Source organism: Coregonus clupeaformis, chromosome 36 (genome assembly GCF_020615455.1).
Source record: "Coregonus clupeaformis isolate EN_2021a chromosome 36, ASM2061545v1, whole genome shotgun sequence".
In the NCBI taxonomy this organism is placed as follows: domain Eukaryota; kingdom Metazoa; phylum Chordata; class Actinopteri; order Salmoniformes; family Salmonidae; genus Coregonus; species Coregonus clupeaformis.
In genome coordinates this window covers 35,711,321-35,735,478 of record NC_059227.1, presented here as the reverse complement: position 1 = coordinate 35,735,478, position 24,158 = coordinate 35,711,321, and the positions used below count along the sequence as shown (strand labels likewise).

The following is a 24,158-nucleotide window of genomic DNA, read 5'->3' as shown; positions in this document are numbered from 1 at the left end:
CTGTCATCTCAATAACTTGTTTAACTCTATTGTTTGTGTGTTGCAAATGCAGGGTCCCCAAGGAAAGGAGGGACAGGCCGGATCCAGAGGCCCAACAGGACCAATGGTATGTTCAGACAAAATATTCAGAGAGAGAAATAAATATATTTACTGTGTACCAATTTCACTATCAAGCTCATACTCTCCTAAACCATAGTAAAGACAGACCATAAATCTCTTGAATGTAATCTGATTGGTTGTTTTGTTTGTGTCGCTGTATCTGATTGGTTCCTTTGTTTGTGTCACTGTATCTGATCAAATCAAATGTTATTTGTCACATGCGCCGAATACAACAGGTGTAGACCTTACAGTGAAATGCTTACTTACAAGCCCTTAACCAACAATGCAATTTTAAGAAAGAATACCAAAAAACAAAACAATTTTTTTTAAATAAAACAATAATAAGAAATAAAAGTAACAAATAATTAAAGAGCAGCGGTAAAATAACAATAGTATTTACCACCCTTGGCATTTTTCGTATTTTGTTGCCTTATAACCTGGAATTAAAATGGATTTTTTGGGGGTTTGTATCTTTTGATTTACACAACATGCCTACCACTTTGAAGATGAAAAATATTTTTCCTGTGAAACAAACAAAACAGAAAACTTGAGCGTGCATAACCATTCCCCCCCACACCTTGCCACCTTTTGCAGCAATTACAGCTGCAAGATTTTTGCCCACTCTTCAAGGCAAAACTGCTCCAGCTCCTTCAAGTTGGATGGGTTCCGCTGGTGTACAGCAATCTTTAAGTCATACCACAGATTCTCAATTGGATTGAGGTCTGGGCTTTGACTAGGCCATTCCAAGACTTTTAAATGTTTCCCCTTAAACCACTCAAGGGTTGCTTTAGCAGTATGCTTAGGGTCATTGTCCTGCTGGAAGGTGAACCTCCATCCCAGTCTCAAATCTCTGGAAGACTGAAACAGGTTTCCCTCAAGAATGTCCCTGTATTTAGTGCCATCCATCATTCCTTCAATTCTGACCAGTTTCCCAGTCCCTGCCGATGAAAAACATCCCCACAGCATGATGCTGCCACCACCATGCTTCACTGTGGGGATGGTGTTCTCGGGGTGATGAGAGGTGTTGGGTTTGCGCCAGACATAGCGTTTTCCTTGATGGCCAAAAAGCTCAATTTTAGTCTCATCTGACCAGAGTACCTTCTTCCATATGTTTGGGGATTCTCCCACATGCCTTTTGGCAAACACCAAACGTGTTTGCTTATTTTTGTCTTAAAGCAATGGCTTTTTTTCTGGCCACTCTTCTGTAAAGCCCAGCTCTGTGGAGTGTACGGCTTAAAGTGGTCCTATGGACAGATATTCTAATCTCCGCTGTGGAGCTTTGCAGCTCCTTCAGGGTTATCTTTGGTCTCTTTGTTGCCTCTCTGATTAATGCCCTCCTTGCATGGTCTGTGAGTTTGGTGGGTGGCCCTCTCTTGGCAGGTTTGTTGTGGTGCCATATTCTTTAAATTTTTTAATAATGGATTTAATGGTGCTCCGTGGGATGTTCAATGTTTCGGATATTCTTTTATAACCCAACCCTGATCTGTACTTCTCCACAACTTTGTCCCTGACCTGTTTGGAGAGCTCCTTGGTCTTCATGGTGCCGCTTGCTTGGTGGTGCCCCTTGCTTAGTGGTGTTGCAGACTCTGGGGCCTTTCAGAACAGGTGTATATATACTGAGATCATGTGGCAGATCATGTGACATTTTTTAATTTCACTTCACCAATTTGGACTATTTTGTGTATGTCCATTACATGTATAGAAGCTGTTTAGTCTGGGTAGCCATTTGATTAGATGTTCAGGAGTCTTATGGCTTGGGGCTAGAAGCTGTTTAGAAGCCTCTTGGACCTAGACTTGGCGCTCCGGTACCGCTTGTCGTGTGGTAGCAGAGAGAACAGTCTATGACTAGGGTGTCTGGAGTCTTTGACAATTTTTAGGGCCTTCCTCTGACACCGCCTGGTATAGAGGTCCAGGATGGCAAAAGCTTGGCCCCAGTGATGTACTGGGCCGTACGCACTACCCTGTGTAGTGCCTTGCCGTAGGTGGCCGAGCAGTTGCCATACCAGGCGGTGATGCAACCAGTCAGGAGGCTCTCGATTGATTCCTTTGTTTGTGTCACTGTATCTGATTGGTTACTTTGTTTGTGTCGCTGTATCTGATTGGTTCCTTTGTTTGTGTCACTGTATCTGATTGGTTTCCTTTGTTTGTGTTTTCTGTATTGACTGATGGATTGATTTTATTTGCCAATAAAAAAAAAGACATACACACAGTAACCCAGTACATTGACAGGGATAACACAATAAAGTACATTTCCATTGTGGTCTCTTAAAGTGCATGGTGCAATACATGTTTCTGATTGGTTATTTTGTGCTTGTCACTATTCAGGGACCTCCCGGATCTCCTGGAATGCCTGGGGCTTCAGGAAAACCAGGAAAGTCTGGTGACAAAGGTGTTTCGGTAAGCATATATCTCACCAAATTTCATAATACAGTTCTCTATTTCATGCAAACCACGGAAAGGCGAAGTTGTTGCATCATACAGTGAGATGTACGGGCCTTGTATTCTTCTGTTAATTCAGGGAGCCAATGGTATGAAAGGGGACAGAGGAGAGAGAGTGAGTAACATCACCTAGGGTCTATCTTCAAGTTTTTAACCTCAGTTAATCTCAGTAAATCATGTATATTCATCACCAAGCCTACCTCTCTGTTTGTTTCTAGGGCGACTTTGCTCCTCAGAACATGATGCGATCCATTGCCAGACAAGTGTGTGAGCAGATAGTTAACGGTGAGTGGGCCTTTTTTTAGCACTACATTCAGAATTAGTTCTGCCATTACAGTGAAATCAAAGTCCTAACAGAGTCTGCATTTAATTAAATGTCTGTTACCTTTTCAATGTCTACTTTTAGGACAAATGAGTAGAGTAAATTCGATGCTGAACCAGATTCCCAGCGGTTACCGTAGCAGCAACAACCCAGGTCCCACCGGACCCCCAGGGCCCAGCGGTAACCAGGGTCCCCGTGGAGAGCCCGGACAGACAGGCAGGAATGGATTCCCAGGAAGTCCTGGACAACCTGGCCCGCAAGGAGAGAGAGGTACGTCGTCCCGCATGTCCATGACTGCCAAGAGCCCAAGAATTCCCATATGTTGACTAATAAAGCTGTTTGTCAATAGGTCTATATTTTGGCTAATAAAGCTGTTTGTTAATAGGTCTATATGTTGACTAATAAAGTTGTTTGTCAATAGGTCTATATGTTGACTAATAAAGTTGTTTGTCAATAGGTCTATATGTTGACTAATACAGTTGTTTGTCAATAGGTCTTTATGTTGACTAATAAAGTTGTTTGTCAATAGGTCTTTATGTTGACTGATAAAGCTGTTTGTCAATAGATCAAGCTCAGGAGTGTCAAACTAAATTCCTGGAGGGCTGTGTGTCTGCGGGTTCTCTCTCCTCCCCTGTAGTTAGGAACTCCTCTCACCTGGTTGTCTAGGTCTTAAGTGGACACACATTGAAAGGAAATAACAAAGGAAATAGCAAAACCAGCAGACAGACAGCCCTCCACCGCTGACCTAGCTGTTCAATATCAGTAGGCCTAACTAGAGTGCCTTGCTGTGTGGAATCAGAAGAGAATCAATCATATTGTCACAGTTGGAACAAAGACTGGACATTTTTCCATAGACAAGCCATTCTGTCTTACTACTGTCTTAGCAATGGCATGAAGCCTTCATGGACTTGTCCAAAGTCTCATCTTCACAACATATTCCATACGTCTCAGTGGTTCTGTCTGTATTTCTGTGTGTCTTTCCGTAGGCCTGTCTTAGACTGTTTTCAGTGGCTTGGGAAATGTCTATCTTTTTTTTCCCCCTGCAAGCTTCATTAATATTTCACTTCCTGTGCAGTCATAATGTTTGCATTAGGCTTTTCTCTTTGAGTGTGTCCCAGTCTTTGTCTGCTGTCAGTGATTCTGGTTGTTTGTTTCTCAGGCCCTCCAGGAGAGAAAGGTGATCAGGGAACACCAGGAGTGGGACAGAGAGGACAAAGAGGACCACCTGGTTAGTTTCACACAACATTTCCGCTCCAGATCCACAACAATCCATTCCTCCTTTGTCCTGGATCGCATCATATCCGAGTCTTAATAGCAATACCCACCCCCTTCCATGAGGGTGCTCATTCAGTAAACTTAATCCCTCCACGTGATTCTCATGGCGTCATATTATTTTGTTTGAATCTGGGGAAATCAATTGTTACTTTACTTTAGCTACAGTAATGGTAGTAATTTCTCGCCACATCTCTCATTGTAAGCTTGGGTGTGTCACTGTGAATTGAACCATTCCTCCCAGTTAAAATCTGCCTTGCAGTAACTACAGGCTACAGCTCAGCTCAGAGGTGTTGCCTGTAGCTGTGCTAGGCCAGCTGTGTTTAATAAATTATCAACGCTGCTGTCCGGCGTTTTCCCAGTTAAACACTGCCTTCTAGGGGATTTACGTTGCCTTTGTGTGTGAGGCGCTCGTATGCACAGATGTTGAAATAAATGCTCCATTCACACTGGGGTAAACATTAATTGCTGCACCTGAAGATAGGACACATCCGAACTCTATGACACCTCATGGTTCGAAAAGTGCCAGTTCAGAGTGAAAGCAAAGGAGAGCAGTTACAGTTGCAAATGTGAAAACCAAAAGAGTGAGAGAGGTTTATGTGTGTGACTTATCTGTACCCAACAGATAAGCGACATCAAACTTTCTGGATATAGTCACCAGATATTTCAGAATGAGCTCTCCTTAGACACTCTCCATCCGTTCTAATGGCTTGAGCAGTACCACGGTCATTACAAGCTGTTACTGATATGCCCAGTGTGCTGACCGAGATCATAGATTGTGTACTGAAACCAAAGATTCCCTTTGGTTTAACCCTGTAATGCAGAATCATTAGACTCTAGCCAAACTGCCTATCAGGACATCCAACAATAACATGAGCTCTTCCTGCCAGGGGCTGTAGAGTAGCAATACAGCTGTAGCTAATACAGCCATCCAGCCATCCACTTCCACTGTAATGCAGCATGTTTAACTATAATGCACTGGGCTTCCAGAAGCCTGGTCTACAACAAGGGGAGCTGGGGGAAAAAACATGCAATTTACTTAGGTCTACAAGGTCAAGACTTGTGGAAAATGGTCTTGAATCGGGGTAAAGGAATTGCCCAGATTACTGGGGAAGCTAGCTGATGGTGAGTGGTTGTTCAGGGGCTAATCAGATGGATGTGCTGAGGTCTTCTTCTTGTGGCCTCATTCACAACACATGCTTAAAGGACTTAGAGGAGCATGGATGAAAGACTCTGAGAGAGTTAGGGGGAAAATTCCAAGCTTTCATAAACGTCTAGACGAAACAGAGGAGGGAAAAAGGTTCAACGAATGAATCCAGGTTTTTCCTTCAGCTTCAGTTTTTCCTTTTTTTTATTGAATGTTCCAAGCTGTTGTGGCAGAAACAGTTACTACTCTTATAGTTCCCACTGATGTCACAGGGTGATGACACTCAGATGCGTTCTGATTGGTTGGTTGTGTTTTTTTCTCTCTCAGGCCCAGCAGGCGAGACACGGACCGGCCCTCCAGGCCCTGCAGGCTCCACCGGGCCCCGCGGTCCTCCTGGGCGCCAAGGTTTTGCAGGTATTAGGGGCCAACCTGGCACTCCTGGCTACTGTGACTCCTCCCAGTGTGTCGGCATTCCTTACAATGGACAAGGATACCGAGGTATGTAACTGGAAAGGTAGATGGACATGACCTCTTCAATGACTGCATGAGGCCGAAGCATGAAACATGAGTTAAAAGCATGAGTAGTTACTACATAGTTACTACATAGTTACAACATAGTTGCTACATAGTTATTACATAGTTGCTACATAACATAAGTACAGTATAGACTGATGACAAAATTGATATATTCCAGAAACGACTATATATAAATTGTGATAATTGATTTGTTAACATTAGGAGAGAAAGTAAATATTCCCATACCAACTGAAGACTAACACCCTGTTTGACCTTATTTCAGGTTCACCATAGTAAACTTTCTAAATCGCCTGTGCTGCTTTCACTTTGAATTCCTCTTACTGAGATACTTGCTCACGTGCTCTAGAGCTCTAGAGCTGTTTGAGGATAACCACCAAAGGATAATATTAACAAACTATGTTGAGAAAGACAAGAAGAAGGAGGACTGGTACTAACAACATTGTAGAGCAACTAGAACAAACAAGCATCGGTGATGGTAACAACGTAGTGGTCTGTTTGCATCTTGAAGCCAAAGAACGAACAGAGAAAGACCTTCTATCGGGTGGAGGACCATATACAAATAAACAAACAAAAACAAACAGAAACACTAACCAGGTTGGATTTTGTAGCAGAGAGAAACAACAACTTCAGCAACATTAATATTGTTACTCTTGAGGTGTTATCTGTAAATAAACTAATGGTGCCTCGTAAATGATGTTTGAAACACATCCACTAAATTTAGTTTTAACATCTGTAGTTACACTTTTGCCTTGTAACCTGCTGCTTGCTGAATGCCAACATGAATGCCTCTTTTTCTACCACGTCCCCACAAGTGATGTTTCTTTAGCCTACACACACACAGACTGCTCAGGGCCATATCGTACCATGTCCCCCTGAGGGTAGTCTTTCTCTTTATGTACACAGTAGGAGCATTCTAAGAATCGTCATTCATACATTTTTCTGTTTCCCATTTCTTTATTTTGATGTAGTATTAATGGATATTCTACCACTACCAGCTGGTTACCTCTGTTATGTTCTGAGGAATAACATCACACAACGTATGAATAGGCTGGTGCTAGAGTTACTAGATTTTTAATATTTTGTGCGATATTTTGTAAATGAATGAGTTGCAGCAAATGGCAATGATGATTCTGTTAAATGATTTAACCCACCTACCACCACTCAAACTGTACTAACATTGAAATGCTAACATCACACAGATTTAGAAGATGCACTAAATTGTTTACATTTTACATTTGACATTTACAAACCCTTTCTATCAGTGCCCTTGAAAATCACAACCTATCTGTATATGGCCATGTCCACTCAATTGTGTCATTTCACCAGTATACTGCATGTCCAAGCCTGAAAATAAAATATAACACAACAATTCATTTTGTGCATGTTGAGACATACTCTTCAAATTAAACTAATGTTCAATCGGCATAAAACACTATTTCCAACCAGAGCCATATTCACCTGAGCCTGAAACCTACGTAGTCCCAATACCTGGAGAAGAAGATGACTCACAAAATGAGCGTTGAAAGAGGTCACTATCAAGAAAGGAATCCAAAAGGATAGCGTCATAAAAGAGGAGGTTATTTTTGGTTCTTCTTGTGGTTTTTGTTGTTTTGTTCACATATGGTGTCATTAAGGGCTATGCACATTTCACTAAAAAGCGGTTTGATACCTCATCTATATTTGGAAGTACCATAAATCATATGTGAATTAATCTTTTGTTGGGGGAGGGGGAAACAAAATCCTAGAAATTATTCCATGACAATCTGTGAGCTTGCTGTCTTTTCCTATTGTGTCTTTTGCTTGTAACATATCTGCATTAAGTGTTTATCGAATTGCAGTGTTGGGCAATGCAAATGTTTGTTCACACAGTGTTGGGGCATCCTACGAAAAACGCTTCTCTTTTCAATCATGGTTCACCTAAAATGTCTGATTATCAGATGTTGTTTTATTCCTATTTGATACTTTTGCCCTCTCTTTCACTTGTTCACCATCCACCTAAAGTTTTCATCTTCAGTACTGCAGTTAAACATGGCTTCCATTTTGTATCTTTAGACTAAATATTTATCCGTTTTCTTATATCAACTCACAGCTGATTTTACCAAAAGTTGCATGTCTGTGGTGTATATTTAGTATGTTTTTTAATCAGAATATAGTTGTTATCATTGTTGTTTTATCAATATCGAATGCAGTTGGAATTTGTGTGCAAGACTATGGATATGGTATTGCTGCTTCATGTTTTAACTGCAAATTGTGAATTCCACAGCCTTATTTTCTTATTTATTTCTGAAACAGAAGAGGCATTTTTCAATAAAACTACTGAAAATGTTCTCTCGTGTCAATCATTATTTCACAGCAGAAAAATATATGATTTGGAAATGGATAGTTTTTCAGGGGTATGATTTAATACATCCACAACAATCAAATCTAGGAAACTGTAATGAACTAGGGGCAGATCTGCCTTGAGGGCCAGATGCTGTTAACACATTTTTATTGGATGCCCTGAAAGCAGAGCTATTTTGATTGGTACAACTGGAAGACAAAGGTCATGAGAGGAGTGGTTTAGCGTGAACAAAGCAAAAGACGACAGAGAGAAAATGGCAGCAAGTTTCAATGTTCAGTTACTGTAGAAGTTGCCTCTTGAACATTAAGTTACGCATTTCTAACCATGTTTTTCCTGACAAATGAACAGAGAATACGTGTCTGATAAGAAATTTGGAACGAAAGGACAAGTTTAGCAGATAGATACTTCTTTGCCCTGAGATGGAAACATGGAAGGAAGAAGGGGTCCAGGAACAGATACAAAGAATCTTAGTGGGTAAGAGCGTTGTGCTAGTAACCGAAAAGGTCGCTGGTTCTAATCCCCGAGCAGACTAGGTGAAAAATCTGTCGATGTGTCCTTAAGCAAGGCACTTAACCCTAATTGCTCCTGTAAGTCGCTCTGGATAAGAGCGTCTGCTAAATAATGTAAATGTAGTCAAGAGATAATTAGCATGCTACTGAGCAGCATTCACTTTTACATGGCATTTGCGCACCACTTTTTCCCCCTCTGATATCATAATTGCTAAGTACACAAGTCAGACTCACAAGTCTGTATAAGCTACAATCATCAGGTCATAACCTGTCAACTACATGGAAACAAACACCTCATCGTCAGCTCTGGCTTAACTGCTTTGGAGATTATTTCATTTTAGTTTGAACATACATTTTACTTGGTATGAACTATGAATCACACAAGCTACTTGTTGCTATCAACTTCAACGCATGTAGGTACTTAAGCTGAGCAACTGGAAGGTTTTGTACTGGTTGCAATGTGTCCCAGGTATATCTGATGGTTAGATAGCATGGATGAGAGATGACAATGAAGAGTTCAGATTTAGGTAGAAATCCATTAGGCTATTGTTAGGCTATTGTTTTTCCCATCGAGGAAAATAATATTTTCATTCATTATTTTAAGTGCTATCCTCTGGATCCACGTTGTACATTTTGTTGTATGTCTTTTACCCAAATAAATTCAATTAAATTAGATTTAGTTCAAACAGATGGAGCCATTTTATTAAACTAAAAAGCACGTTCCTAAGGATACACTGAAAAGATTTAAGGAAGTTCACTACGTCTATATGCAGCTCTGGCATTTTTCATCAGCACAGTTTTGGTATTTAATTGAAAAGGGATGAGCAGGGAGGGATGAAGAATGTCCTTGCTCCTCAGCGTACCACTCTTATCAATAATGAGCCTTTGAAGTGAATCCATGATTTTCCTTAGAGAGGCATGGAGATTAAGATGCTGCTCTTTGATGGTGGTAAAATTAAAAACAGATTCCCAGCAGAAATAGTTTCAAGTCACCATTTTCTCTGATAGATGAGTATAAAACAAATATAATGTGACCTCTTCTTGAACCGCCCAACTAAAAGTTCATCAAAGGGACGATTGGACGTCAAATCCCAATTGTTTAAACAGTATCCTTGATCCTTGAAGTAGTGGTGATTTATCGTCGTTCTGTCATCACATTGTAAGCACTACATGATAGGAAAAGAGTGTGTCATCATTGTTGTGTTATTGATGCATGTTATGTTATAGATGCATAAGATTACTGCCTATAAAAAGTAGTCCACCTCTCAAAGCCAGGGTGACTCACCTTTTGGGGTCAGAGCCGATACTATTGGCACAAGTGCTCTGGCTGAGTGCAGCACGTTGTCTCACAGACGCCAGGCCAGATGAAAGAGCAGCCTTTTGCACATTTGCAAACCATTCCTGGTGCACTGTGTGCATCCCAAATGGCACCCTATTTCCTTTCTGGTGCACTACCTTTGACCAGGGCCCATAGGGCTCTGGTGAAAAGTAGTACACTATATAGGGAATATGGAGCCTTCTGGGATGCAGTCTAGTGTCTGGTGGACTGTGGGGTCTGCAACTGGCGCTCATGCCTCTCACATCTGCAGAGTATAATCAAACACTTTAACGTGAAGCCTCATTTATCAGTGTGGACTTCTCTGATTAATGGCGCTTCGGCACTTTAGCGTTGAATACACGCAGGGCTCGAGCAGTTGAATCTGTTTCAAAGTGATGAATACTTTCGTATCACATGGCCTGAGTGTGTGGACGGAGGAATGAAAAAGGATGGAGTTACCTTCCTTCACCCGGTCATGTGTGAAAAACAATATTGAATCCATACGATTTCACCTGAATGCTTTTAGCAAAGAAGCTAACGTTTTGGGACAAACCATAAAGAGTCAAAGGAGAGCAGCTTTCAACATGGTGCAGACCATTGTTTATATGTTGCTGTGAAGTGGAATAAAACCCAATCTTCTGTCTGGCTTTTTGAGGCACTTAGCAGAACTATAAACTCACAGAATCTCCCTGGCCAGGAATGACCTCATGGACAGAGGCAGCAGCATCTAGGAGATGTTACTCTGGCAGAGGGGCTCGTCTGCACAACGTGAGGTGTTCCTTGAGCAGCCACTCCATTTCCTGATAGCACCGATATGATCACATACCTGTTATGATGAGGTATCCCCTCCTTCCTTTCTCCTTCTCCTCTGTTTGCTCCCATTCCAATTAAGGAATCCTCATGCAGAATCAGAGAAAGGATGAGCACCTGGAGTTCAAAGGAACAGAATAACTCAGCTTGGTTCTGGAGCATTGGCTCTTTCTCCAAATTACATGGTGTCACCTCAGTTCTATTGGAATCGGTGACAGGATCCATACACAGATGGCATCACATAGAGAGAGAGAGAGGAGAGAGAGGAGAGAGAGAGAGACACAGGAGAGAGCAAATATGAGTGTTTAAGATGTGGTATGAGATGCTCCTTCAAAACATGCAGCTACAGTTGTTTTCCAGAGAAAGTCAAGTGAAAATTAATGTCAACTGTGCAATTATCCATACAGTAAATCATACGTTTACACAGTAATAAGCTGTGCAGTGCCATCAAACTGGTTGTTAGACCATCATAATATTGGAGCGTACTAAATTACTTGGTAAAATCTGATTTCACTGTTGCGTGTTATGGAAGAGTAAAACAAGATGGTATTGTATACACCATAAACAAGTATAGATCAAAGTTTAGTCTCAATTAAGCTTTAAATACTGTTTATGGGCATTTTGAAACAAACTGTAATCCTTACTGTACAAGGGGATGTTTTAGTGTATCCAGGGTACACATGCTAGATAATGTATACTTGGAAAAGAGAACCTTTTTGTGTTTACGTCAAAATCCCTCTCAGCCTCATTGCAATTATATATAAGCTTGCATGCCGTCATCGTAGCTTAAATCCTACATGTATTCACAATCTCCACATATGATGATGATAACATAGCTGTTCATGCACTGTTGGAGTGCCAAAAACTTACAGTAAGACTCCAAAATTGGTTTTAAACATTACATTTTGTGGCACATGTTCTCAGTGGGATGAATGAAAAGGACTCTAAACCTTTCTCCCCTGACTCCACATTTCTCATCTACAATGTCTCTAGATACCGCTTGTTGACAAATAAAGTACAGAATTACATTGTTCAGCAGTCAGATTTTCTCTCAGTTTTACAGTAGATGCTTAGTAAGGCTCAGTCATTTAGCATTCAGCCAACATTACAACAACAGACCGTAAATCGTTTAAGAAGAGACAGGGCTTCAATTAAGACGTTCTAGTTAGGCATGATATTTATACAGCCCTGTGTCTTGAGTTCCACCCGAAGACAATCTCTAGTGTCTCACTAGGTCGATGACATCATGTTCCATTACTACATGGTTACATTTATCATGTTCCTCAAAGAAGGTATTGTGTGTGAGTTTTGCTTTAAAAGAGGGCAAAAGTCAATGACGATCCCATTTTTCATATAGAAGTATTATAGCCAGAAATGTATAGGGCAATGTACACTGAGTGTACAAAACATTAGGAACACATTCCTAATATTGAGTTGCATCCCCTGTTGCCCTCAGAACAGCTTCATTTAGTCGGGGCCCGCACTCTACAAGGTGTTGAAAGTGTTCCACAGGGATACTGGCTTATGTTGATTCCAATGCTTCCCAAACCGGTGCGCCTGGCACCTACTACCATACCCCGTACAAAGGCACTTAAATATTGTGTGTGTGTGCCATTCATCCATGACTAAATTATCTCAAGGCTTAAAATTCCTTCTTTAACCTGTCTCCTCCCCTTCATCTATACTGATTGAAATGGATTTAACAGGTGAAATCAATAAGGGATCATCACGTTCACCTTGATTCACCTGGTCAGTCTATGTCATGTTCTATGTCATGTTCCCATGACATAGACTGACCAGGTGAATCCAGGTGAAAGCTATGATCTGTTCAATCAGTGTAGATGAATGGGAGGAGACAGGTTAAAGAAGGATTTTGAAGCCTTTAGACAATTGAGACATTGATTGTCTATGTGTGCCATTCAGAGGGTGAATGGGCAAGACAAAAGATTTAAGTGCCTTTGAACGGGGTAGTACAGTTAGGGAAAAAAGTATTTGATCCCCTACTGATTTTGTAAGTTTGCCCACTGACAAAGAAATGATCAGTCTATACATTTAATGGTAGGTTTATTTGAACAGTGAGAGACAGAATAACAACAACAAAATCCAGAAAAACGCATGTCAAAAATGTTATAAATTGTTTAGCATTTTAATGAGGGAAATAAGTATTTGACCCCCTCTCAATCAGAAAGATTTCTGGCTCCCAGGTGTCTTTTATACAGGTAACGAGCTGAGATTAGGAGCACACTCTTAAAGGGAGTGCTCCTAATCTCAGTTTGTTACCTGTATAAAAGACACCTGTCCACAGAAGCAATCAATCAATCAGATTCCAAACTCTCCACCATGGCCAAGACCAAAGAGCTCTCCAAGGATGTCAGGGACAAGATTGTAGACCTACACAAGGCTGGAATGGGCTACAAGACCATCGCCAAGCAGCTTGGTGAGAAGGTGACAACAGTTGGTGCGACTATTCGCAAATGGAAGAAACACAAAAGAACTGTCAATCTCCCTCGGCCTGGGGTTCCATGCAAGATCTCACCTCGTGGAGTTGCAATGATCATGAGAACGGTGAGGAATCAGCCCATAACTACACGGGAGGATCTTGTCAATGATCTCAAGGAAGCTGGGACCATAGTCACCATGAAAACAATTGGTAACACACTACGCTGTGAAAGACTGAAATCCTGCAGTGCCCGCAAGGTCCCCCTGCTCAAGAAAGCATATATACATGCCCGTCTGAAGTTTGCCAATGAACATCTGAATGATTCAGAGGAGAACTGGGTGAAAGTGTTATGGTCAGATGAGACCAAAATTGAGCTCTTTGGCATCAACTCAACTCGCCGTGTTTGGAGGAGGAGGAATGCTGCCTATGACCTCAAGAACACCATCCCCACCATCAAACATGGAGGTGGGACAGGACAACTTCACCGCATTAAAGGGAGGATGGACGGGGCCATGTACCGTCAAATCTTGGGTGAGAACCTCCTTCCCTCAGCCAGGGCATTGAAAATGGGTCATGGATGGGTATTCCAGCATGACAATGACCCAAAACATACAGCCAAGGCAACAAAGGAGTGGCTCAAGAAGAAGCACATTAAGGTCCTGGAGTGGCCTAGCCAGTCTCCAGACCTTAATCCCATAGAAAATCTGTGGAGGGAGCTGAAGGTTCGAGTTGCCAAACATCAGCCTCGAAACCTTAATGACTTGGAGAAGATCTGCAAAGAGGAGTGGGACAAAATCCCTCCTGAGATGTGTGCAAACCTGGTGGCCAACTACAAGAAACGTCTGACCTCTGTGATTGCCAACAAGGGTTTTGCCACCAAGTACAAAGTCATGTTTTGCAGAGGGGTCAAATACTTATTTCCCTCATTAAAATGCAAATCAATTTATAACATTTTTTACATGCGTTTTTCTGGATTTTTTAGTTGTTATTCTGTTTCTCACTGTTCAAATAAACCTACCATTAAATGTATAGACTGATCGTTTCTTTGTCAGTGGGCAAACTTACAAAATCAGCATGGGATCAAATACTTTTTTCCCTCACTGTACTACCCTGTTCAAAGGCACTTAAATATTTTGCCTTGCCCATTCACCCTCTGAATGGCACACATAGACAATCAAATACTTTTCCCCTCACTGTAGGTGCCAGGCGCAACGGTTTGAGTGTGTCAAGAACTGCAGCGCTGCTGGGTTTTTCACGCTCAACCGTTTCCCGTGTTTATCAAGAATGGTCCACCACCCAAAGGACATCCAGCCAACTTGACCCAACTGTGGGAAGCATTGGAGTCAACAAGGGCCAGCATCCCTGTGAAATGCTTCGACACCTTGTAGAGTCCATGCCCCGACGAATTTAGACTGTTCTGAGGGGAAAAGGGGCAACTCAATATTAGGAAGGTTTTCCTAATGTTTTGTACACTCAGTGTATATCAATGTTGTTTAGGAGTGAAGCAATAAATGGTCAGATTTATTCCTATTGTTCGGCTACAACATGCATGACCTGTATCAAATCAGCCACCAAGTACATTTTCCTATATATGGAATTATATAATTATTTAAAAAACTTTGAAATTGACTTCATCTCATTCTTACATCACTTCTCGTCATTATTTAGAAATACATTTCATTTGCTGGTTCTCTTCTCTGTGACCAAGCACATAAGGTTGAAAATGACGAAAGTTTAGCCATTCAACCACAGTAAAGCCATTGAAACATTAAATTGGATTATGGTTTTTATGTAGCTAGCCATTATTCAATGAAGTGGTGAGAGGAAGCAGAACATCCTGGAAACAACTGATCATAAAATAAACATGAGAAGACAAATTATTAACAGTTCTCTAAAACATGTATTTTTGTGACACTCCAAACACAGTTTTTTTCTATATCTGGGAAAATGCTGTGCCCCTACAACACATGTCCAAATATGCAAATATTGAGATGTTGCTCACCTATGACTGTCTTGATGGTAGTTTGCCTGAGTAGAAAAGTATGCTTGAATAATAGTTACGAGTGCATGACGACCACTTATGCATGTCAAATAAGTAGCTATTTTGTTGATGATGAGTCACTGGGAAGAAGCTGTTAACACAAATAGCAACAATTACTGGTCATCATTGTAGGAGACATACAGTACCAGTCAAAAGTTTGGACACACCTACTCATTCCAGGTTTTTCCTTTATTTTCACTATTTTCTAAATTGTAGAATAATAGTGAAGACATCAAAACTATGAAATAACACACATGGAATCAAAAAAGTGTTAAACAAATCAAAATATATTTTATGTTTGAGATTCTTCAAAGTAGTCACCCTTTGCCTTGATGACAGCTTTGCACATGCTTGGTATACTCAAAACCAGCTTCATGAGTGTCACGATCGTTGACAGATGAAGCGGACCAAGGCGCAGCGTGATAAGCGTACATACTTTATTTGTGTACACAACACGAACCAAAACAATAAACAAACGATACGTGAAGTCCTAGGTTACAACACAAACCTTTCGGAACAAGATCCCACAAAACTAACATGCCAAAAGGCTGCCTAAGTATGGTCCCCAATCAGAGACCACGAGCTACAGCTGTCTCTGATTGGGAACCACCCTGGCCAACATAGATATAAACGATCTAGAACAAAAGCATAGAAAATGTAACAGAAACTCCACACCCTGGCTCAACATTTAAGAGTCCCCCGAGCCAGGGCGTGACAGTACCCCTCCCCAAAGGCGCGGACTGCGACCGCGCCACACCAACACAACGGGGTAGGGGCCGGGTGGGCATTCCGCCTCGGAGGCGGATCCGGCTCCGGGCGTGACCACCACTCTCTCTCTACCCCCCCGTAGAGCCCCTGGTCTGGTCTGGCCCCGCTGGCCGGAGCTGGACTGGACACCGGTGGAGCGGATTGCTCTGGCTCCGGTGTGGAGCAGCTGACCGGTGGAACAGGCACGGACCGTGCCGGACTGACGACGCGCACCACTGGCTTGGTGCGGGGAGCAGGAAGGGGCCGGACCTGGCTGACGACGCGCTCCACTGGCTTGGTGCGGGGAGCAGAAACGGGCCGGACCGGGCTGACGACGCGCACCACTGGATTGGTGCGGGGAGCAGGAACGGGCCGGACCGGGCTGGCGGCACGCACCACTGGCTTGGTGCGGGGAGCAGGAACAGGCCGGACCGGGCTGGCGACGCGCACCACAGGCTTGGTGCGGGGAGCAGGAACAGGCCGGACCCGGGCTGGCGTCGCACCACAGGCTTGGTGCGAGGGACAGGAACAGGCCGGACCGGGCTGGCGACACGCACCACAGGCTTGGTGCTAGGGACAGGAACAGGCCGGACCCGGGCTGGCGACGCGCACCACTGGTTTGGTGCGAGGGGCAGGAACAGGCCGGACCGGGCTGGCGACGCGCACCACTGGTTTGGTGCGAGGGGCAGGAACAGGCCGGACCGGGCTGGCGACGCGCACCACTGGCTTGGTGCGTGGGACAGGAACAGGCCGGACCGGGCTGGCGACGCGCACCACAGGCTTGGTGCGAGGGACAGGAACAGGCCGGACCGGGCTGGCGACGCGCACCACAGGCTTGGTGCGAGGGACAGAAACAGGCCGGACCGGGCTGGCGACGCGCACCACTGGCTTGGTGCGGGGAGCAGGAACGGGCCGGACCGGGCTGGCGACGCGCACCACAGGCTTGGTGCGAGGGACAGGAACAGGCCGGGCTGGACTGTGGAGACGGACTGGAGGTCTGGGGCGGAGAGCTGACACAACCCGTCCTGGCTGAATGACTATTTCCACACAATATGTGTGAGGCATCAGCACAGGACGTACAGGGCTGTGCACTCGTTCTGGCACTACAGCACGTGGCACTGGCGCAGGATATCCGGGACCGAGGAGGGGTCTACCCAACACTCGACGCACCAGGGCTAAATGCTCGGCTCGTGTAGAAGAGTAAACTAGAATGTCGTCAATATACACCACTACACCCTGCCCATGCAAAGCCTTGGCAGCAGCTAATGGGGATCCTTAATAAATAAATAAATAAATAAATAATAAATACAAATACAGATACTTTGAAGATGCAAAATAAAATAAAGGCAAAACTGCTCCAGCTCCTTCAAGTGGAGCTGAGGTCTGGCCTTTGACTAGGCCGTTTCAAGACATTTAAATGTTTCCCCTTAAACCACTCAAGTGTTGTTTAGCAGTATGCTTAGGGTCATTGTTCTGCTGGAAGGTGAACCTCCGTCACAGTCTCAAATCTCTGGAAGACTGAAACAAGTTTCCCTCAAGAATTTCCCTGTATTTAGCGCCATCCATCATTCCTTAAATTCTGACCAGTTTCCCAGTCCCTGCCGATGAATAACATCCCCACAGCATGATGGTGTTCATGGGGTGATGAGAGGTGTTGGTTTGCACCAGACATAGCGTTTTCCTTGATGGCCAAAAAGCTCAATTTTAGTCTCATCTGACCAGAGTACCTTCTTCCATATGTTTGGGGAGTCTCCCACATGCCTTTTGGCAAACACCAAACGTGTTTGCTTATTTTTGTCTTTAAGCAATGGCTTTTTTCTGGCCACTCTTCCATAAAGCCCAGCTCTGTGGAGTGTACGGCTTAAAGTGGTCCTATGGACAGATACTCCAATCTCCGCTGTGGAGCTTTGCAGCTCCTTCAGGGTTATCTTTGGTCTCTTTGTTGCCTCTCTGATTAATGCCCTCCTTGCCTAGTCCGTGAGTTTTGGTGGGCGGCCCTCTCTTGGCAGGTGTGTTGTGGTGCCATATTCTTTCAATTTTTTAATAATGGATTTAATGGTGCTCCGTGGGATGTTCAAAGTTTCTGATATTTTTTTATAACCCAACCCTGATCTGTACTTCTCCACAACTTTGTCCCTGACCTGTTTGGAGAGCTCCTTGGTCTTCATGGTGCCATTTGCTTGGTGGTGCCCCTTGCTTAGTGGTGTTGCAGACTCTGGGACCTTTCAGAACAGGTGTATATATACTGAGATCATGTGACAGATCATGTGACACTTAGATTGCACACAGGTGGACTTTATTGAACTAATTATGTGACTTCTGAAGGTAATTGGTTGCACCAGATCTTATTTAGGGGCTTCATAGCAAAGGGGGTAAATACGTATGCATGCACCACTTTTCTGTAAAAAAATTTTTGAATGTTTTATTTTACTTCACCAATTTGGACTATTTTGTGCATGCAACAAAATAGGGAAAAAAATGCCAAGTGGAATGAATAATTTTGCAAGGCACTGTGCAATTATAAAAAATAAAATATATAATGTATTTTGTAGTTGGTTCCGGCAATGAGGTATTTTAAAATTAAAAGCGGATTTACCTAGTTCGGTGGAGACCCGATGAACCTCAAGAGTTAACCAACCTTGTGAATGGGTTTGGTATCTCATGTTTTTACATTTTAACAGCAAAGTTAGGTAAGTCAGAAGCTTGTGTAGTAGAGCTTTGTAAACAAAAAGGGAATAACGAAGTGATCTCCGGGACTTTAATGAGGACCAGACAACTTCTTGATACAGAATGGTGTCACAATAGTCACCATGGTCATGAACTGGCAGGAAAGTTGAGAGGCAAGATCTATTTCTAAAAAAGAAGCCCACAATCATAGTTTTTAACTAGCTTATCCGTATGTTTTTTGTCAATCCAAATGCCCAGATATTTATAGGCGAGAACCCAATCGATGGGAGAACCATCCAATGAATAAATCAATTATGTAGTCCATCTGAATTTTTTTGTGGGAATTAGAGAACAACATATATTTAGTATTTCCTGCATTAAGTACACGTTTTAAACCAACCAGGGCTTTCTGTAAAGCAACAAGGTCAGATTGCAGCTCTAACATAGCCTGGTCAACAGTTGGGGCAGATTCATATTACAATTTTAACAGATAGACCAATATGAATTATATAAATAGTAAAGAGAACAGGTCCCAAGATGACCCCCTGTGGTACACATTTTGTAATATCCAGTAGACTAGACTTGACACCATCAGTGTTTTGTTTCAGAGTTCTGACTACTTTCTAGAAAATCGCTCGATTCCCATCATTCTCAGATACACAGTTCAAGAAGTATGTTGACTTTGCTTTTATTTCTCAGATGTCTGAAGGACAGCCAGTCCGACGTACTATCAGTCAATGTAGCTTAAGCCCAAGCTAAATTTATTTCCTGTAATTTTTCTGACAATTCATGTGTGAACCAAGGGTTTGATCTATCTTTTACTCATAGTTTTTTATACGCCGCATGTTTATCTGCAACAGTGTTAAGCAGAGAAGTAAAACAATTTAGGGCATGATCAGAGTCAGAGATAGATGACACAATCTCCCAGTCACACAACCCCAGATCAGACATGAACTGTTGCTCATTAAAATTCCCAAATGTCTCTTTGTAATAATGCATGGGTGGGATTTAGGTACATTAGCATCTCTTATGCAGGCAATGGGACAATGGTCACTGTGCTCATTAGCAAAGATTCCATTGGCAGTATACATATATTATGGGTTTTTAAACAAGGACTGTTTTGTCGATTTCAGTGGCACATTGCTACTGAGAAAAGTTGTTCATTTTAGCCATGAGAACAATGATGACAAGGTTAAGCTGTGTGATGGATGCAGTGAGGATGTCTCAACTGGAAAGACTCAGAAGTCAGAAAATATTTCATATCATCTATATTAAAATCCTGATATTCATTGCTTTTTGCTAAAATAAAAAAAAGCTTGCTCACACATCCACAGACATTGGATTAAAGAGGGACCTACCTCCTTTCAATCACAGATAGAGACGTGCTTCTTTATTTAACTGCAGTGTACATTGTTCACATATTTCTTATGAGTACTAACAAATGTGATGGTCCTCATCTGATAATTTAATGCACACAGAACAGCATTTATGTTAAGAAGGAGTCTGCAATCTGGACCTGTCAGAGAGGGGCAGGAGAAAATTAACAAACAACTAACAAGCAGTAAGTAATTTGATTATTATTTATAGTCTGTTTGATTATTGAGAACAGCTTCAACACATACACAGCAGTAGTAATCCCTGTTGCTCGTTAGGAATGCCTATTAGTATGGCCGTGTCCCAAATGGCACCCTATTCCCTATGGGCCCTTGGTTAAAAGTATAAAATAGGGTATAATTTGGGAGTGTCTTTGAAGTGGAGTCCCATCTATGGTAATTATGGGGCTAAATTAAGTTTGCTGCTGTTTCACTGTCTGCCTCTTAAGCTCAAGATGTGTTGAGGACATATCAAAATGTCTCTGTGCAAGCAAAGCATGTCTCCGTCTCCGCTCCTCTGTGGCTCTGTGTAAAGATCAAGGCTACTTCCCAAATGACACCCTATTCCCTTTAAAGTTCACTACTTTTGACCAGGGCCTATAGCGCTCTGGTCAAAAGTAGTGCACTATATAGGGAATAGGGTGCCATTTGGGATGTGTTTCAAGTCCCAGTCGCTTCATAAGCCCAGTGTGAGATTAACAAGAACCATTTACAGCCTGTTAATTATGTCACTGTCACAGTAAAGAATTCATCACACATGGAGATCAAACCCTGTGTTTGACTAGGTCCTCCGGGAGCAAATATACAAGTTCTGCTGCATCACTGATGTATGTTCTTGTGTCACAGGTTCAAACAACTTAGATATAGGTGAAAGCAAGTGATCAGTATAGGCCTACTTTTCACTTATCTACAATATATAAACAATATCATTTTTTTTTTAATGCAAGCTTTCCTTCAGCTCTGTTCATTTCGGTAAAATAAACAAATGGGACATCATTCTCTCTAGCGTGTAAGAAAGTTTTTATGTTCGTGGTGTGACAAGAATGCACCTCCGATGTGTTTAAACACATCTGCTGGAATAAGGGCCATGCTAACATATCTTCTTTCTAAAAAGCTTCAACCAATTGCAATAAAAGGTGTTTGAGCATGATCCGGCCCATGTCATCAAAGGCTTGGACCATGCTCATGTGTTCGGTCATTCAAGTGACCTCATTGTCCTATGAAATGACCAATTGTAAGGCATTACTTTTAGGACATCCTCAGTTAATGATGTCCTAAAATGGATTCGATAGATATCTAGACTGCCCGGTCTTTGCATGTTCAAATGGAATGCAATGTATGAAGTCTACAGACATGTCACAAATACACAGCTTCAAGTTCCTTGGTGTCCACATCACTAAGGACTTAACATGGTCCACATACGCCCGCACAGTCGTGAAGAGGGCACGGCAGCGCCTTTTCCCCCCCAGGAGGTGGAAAATATTTGACATTTAAATTTTTTGTCATTTAACAGACGCTCTTATACAGATTGATTTACATGAGCAATTAGGGTTAAGCGCCTTGCTCAAGGGCACAACGACAGATTTTTCACCTAGTAGGCTCAGGCATTCAAACCAGCAACCTTTCGGTTACTGACCCAACACTCTTAACCGCTAGGCTACCTGCCGCCCGTCGGATCCTCAAAAAGTTATACAGCTGCACCATCAAGAGCATGTTGACTGGCTGCATCACCGCTTGGTATGGCAAATGAACCGCCTTTGACCGCAAAGCACTACAGAGGGTGGTGTGGACAGCCCAGTACATCACTGGGGCCGTGCTCCCTGCCATCCAGGACCTCTATTTCAGGCTGTGTCAGAGGAAGGCCCGAAAAATTCCCAAAGTCTCCAACCACCCAAGCCATAGACTGTTCACTCTGCTACCGTCTGGCTCTCGACCAACAGGCTCTGAGACAGCTTCTACCCCCAAGTTAGCCAGACTGCTAAATAGTCAATTAATGGTACCCGAACTATCTGCACTGACTCTATTTGCACTGACCCTACACACACTCATTAGACTATATATACACACCATATACACACTCACTCACACACACTACATTGACACTCCCACACAAAACCCACACACATTCACATACACTACATTCGCACACACACACATAACACACACACTCATACATACACATCACACACACACTTTACACTCATAATTAGCTTCTGCTACTCTGTTCGTTATTTTACTCTTATTATTAGCTATCCTGATGCCTAGTCACTTTACCCTGCCTTCATGTACACTACCGTTCAAAAGTTTGGCAGCTTCATTAAATAGTACCTGCAAAACACCAGTCTCAACGTCAACAGTGAAGAGGCAACTCCGGGATGCTGACCTACTAGGCAGAGTTGCAAAGAAAAAGCCATATCTCAGACTGGCCAATAAAAATAAAAGATTAAGATGGGCAGTCTGAGATATGGCTTTTTCTTTGCAACTCTGCCTAGAAGGTCAGCATCCCAGAGTCGCCTCTTCACTGTTGACGTTGAGACCTGTGTTTTGCGGGTACTATTTAATGAAGCTGCCAGGTGAGGACCTGTGAGGCGCCTGTTTCTCAAATTAGACACTCTAATGTATTTGTCCTCTTGCTCAGTTGTGCACCGGGGCCTCCCACTCCTCTTTCTATTCTGGTTAGAGCCAGTTTGCGCTGTTCTTCAGTTTCTTGGCAATTTCTCGCATAGAATAGCCTTCATTTCTTCGAGTAAGCTGGCCTCCACAATCCCCCGACCTCAACCCAATTGAGATGGTTTGGGATGAGTCGGACGGCAGAGTGTAGGAAAAGCACCCAACAAGTGCTCAGCATATGTGGGAACTCCTTCAAGACTGTTGGAAAAGCATTCCAGGTGAAGCTGGTTGAGAGAATGCCAAGAGTGTGAAAAGCTGTCATCAAGGCAAAGGGTGGCTATTTCAAGAATCTCAAATATAAAATATATTTTGATTTGTTTAACACTTTTTTGGTTACTACATGATTCCATATGTGTTATTTCATAGTTTTGATGTCTTCACTATTATTCTACAATGTAGAAAATAGTAAAAATAAAGAAAACCCCTTGAATGAGTACGTGTCCAAACTTTAGACTGGTACTGTTTGTCACAGACTGGGTTGGTTTGGTACAAGAAGCCGCCATTGGTAAGGCATGGCGCTTTCAATGTCAGGGTTGTAGGTTCGATTCCTATGTGGGAACAATACAAAAAAAGTACAGAAATGTATATGCTCACTACTGTAAGTTGCTCTGGATAAGAGTGTCTGTAAAATGTCAACATAAAAATATTCAAATCAACACCCCTGTGAAAAAAAGTTCATTCTTTAGGGACAGGCGTTCTGAATGTGTTGTTGTCCATTAAGAGTTTTATGTCTTTGTTTACTCATTCCTGTCTCTGCATGTGAGCCATTCTCCCTCCATTGTGCCCTGAGACTGTGCCCTTAGTGTTACAGGAGGGGGTCGCAGTTCCGGAGCGACCCACTAGGTGTCATCCTCCGACAACCTTCGGCACCTCCTCACTCACAGTCTGGGTTAATCATTATCCTGTTGGTATCACCTGTGTCTACCTGTTCTTCTGTGTATTTATGCCTTTACTTCCCTGTGTTCCCTTGCTCTGTTTTCTCTGCTGGTTTCTCGATTCCAAACATTATTAATCAGTGTCTGATCGCGAGACGTATGTACAGGTACTTGAGAAGGGTTCTCCCTGTTTCATTGTTGTTTTCAGTCGTAGTTAGTATTTTGTATGTTTGCTGTCAGCCTGTTTTTGGAGACCAATTTGCTCCTCCTTTATTTTATTGTGACAAGTCCATTATTTTGTATCCTGGTTTTGGTACCACCAGTAAAGATCCTTGTTTCACCATCTCTGCCTACTGTCTATCCTGCACCGCACCTGGGTCACACCTCACACCAACCCTTACACCTTGGTGCCCTCAGTGGGCTAGGGCACAGATGGGGCATTGGCAGATTGCCCCAACTAGCAGGGTCTGCTCTCCATTTCACTAATCTCCACATCTCAGGCAAACACATTTAGTCCTGTGTTTATTAGGAAAACAGTTTGAGACACTTTT

General features: G+C 42.7%; 1 protein-coding gene across 1 annotated transcript in view; it reads left to right on the top strand.

Moving 5' to 3' along the window:
* LOC121552893 (collagen alpha-1(XII) chain) overlaps positions 1-7,355 on the top strand; it is a 126,460-nt gene extending 119,105 nt beyond the window's left edge. Inside the window, exons 75-82 of the mRNA XM_041865986.2 lie at positions 53-106; positions 2,425-2,496; positions 2,618-2,653; positions 2,757-2,823; positions 2,945-3,130; positions 4,020-4,088; positions 5,607-5,777; positions 6,079-7,355. Of these exons, the coding sequence (XP_041721920.1) occupies positions 53-106; positions 2,425-2,496; positions 2,618-2,653; positions 2,757-2,823; positions 2,945-3,130; positions 4,020-4,088; positions 5,607-5,777; positions 6,079-6,089 (666 nt within the window). The 3' untranslated portion in view covers positions 6,090-7,355. The remainder of the gene's footprint in view (positions 1-52; positions 107-2,424; positions 2,497-2,617; positions 2,654-2,756; positions 2,824-2,944; positions 3,131-4,019; positions 4,089-5,606; positions 5,778-6,078) is intronic.
* The last annotated feature ends 16,803 nt before the right edge of the window (positions 7,356-24,158 follow it).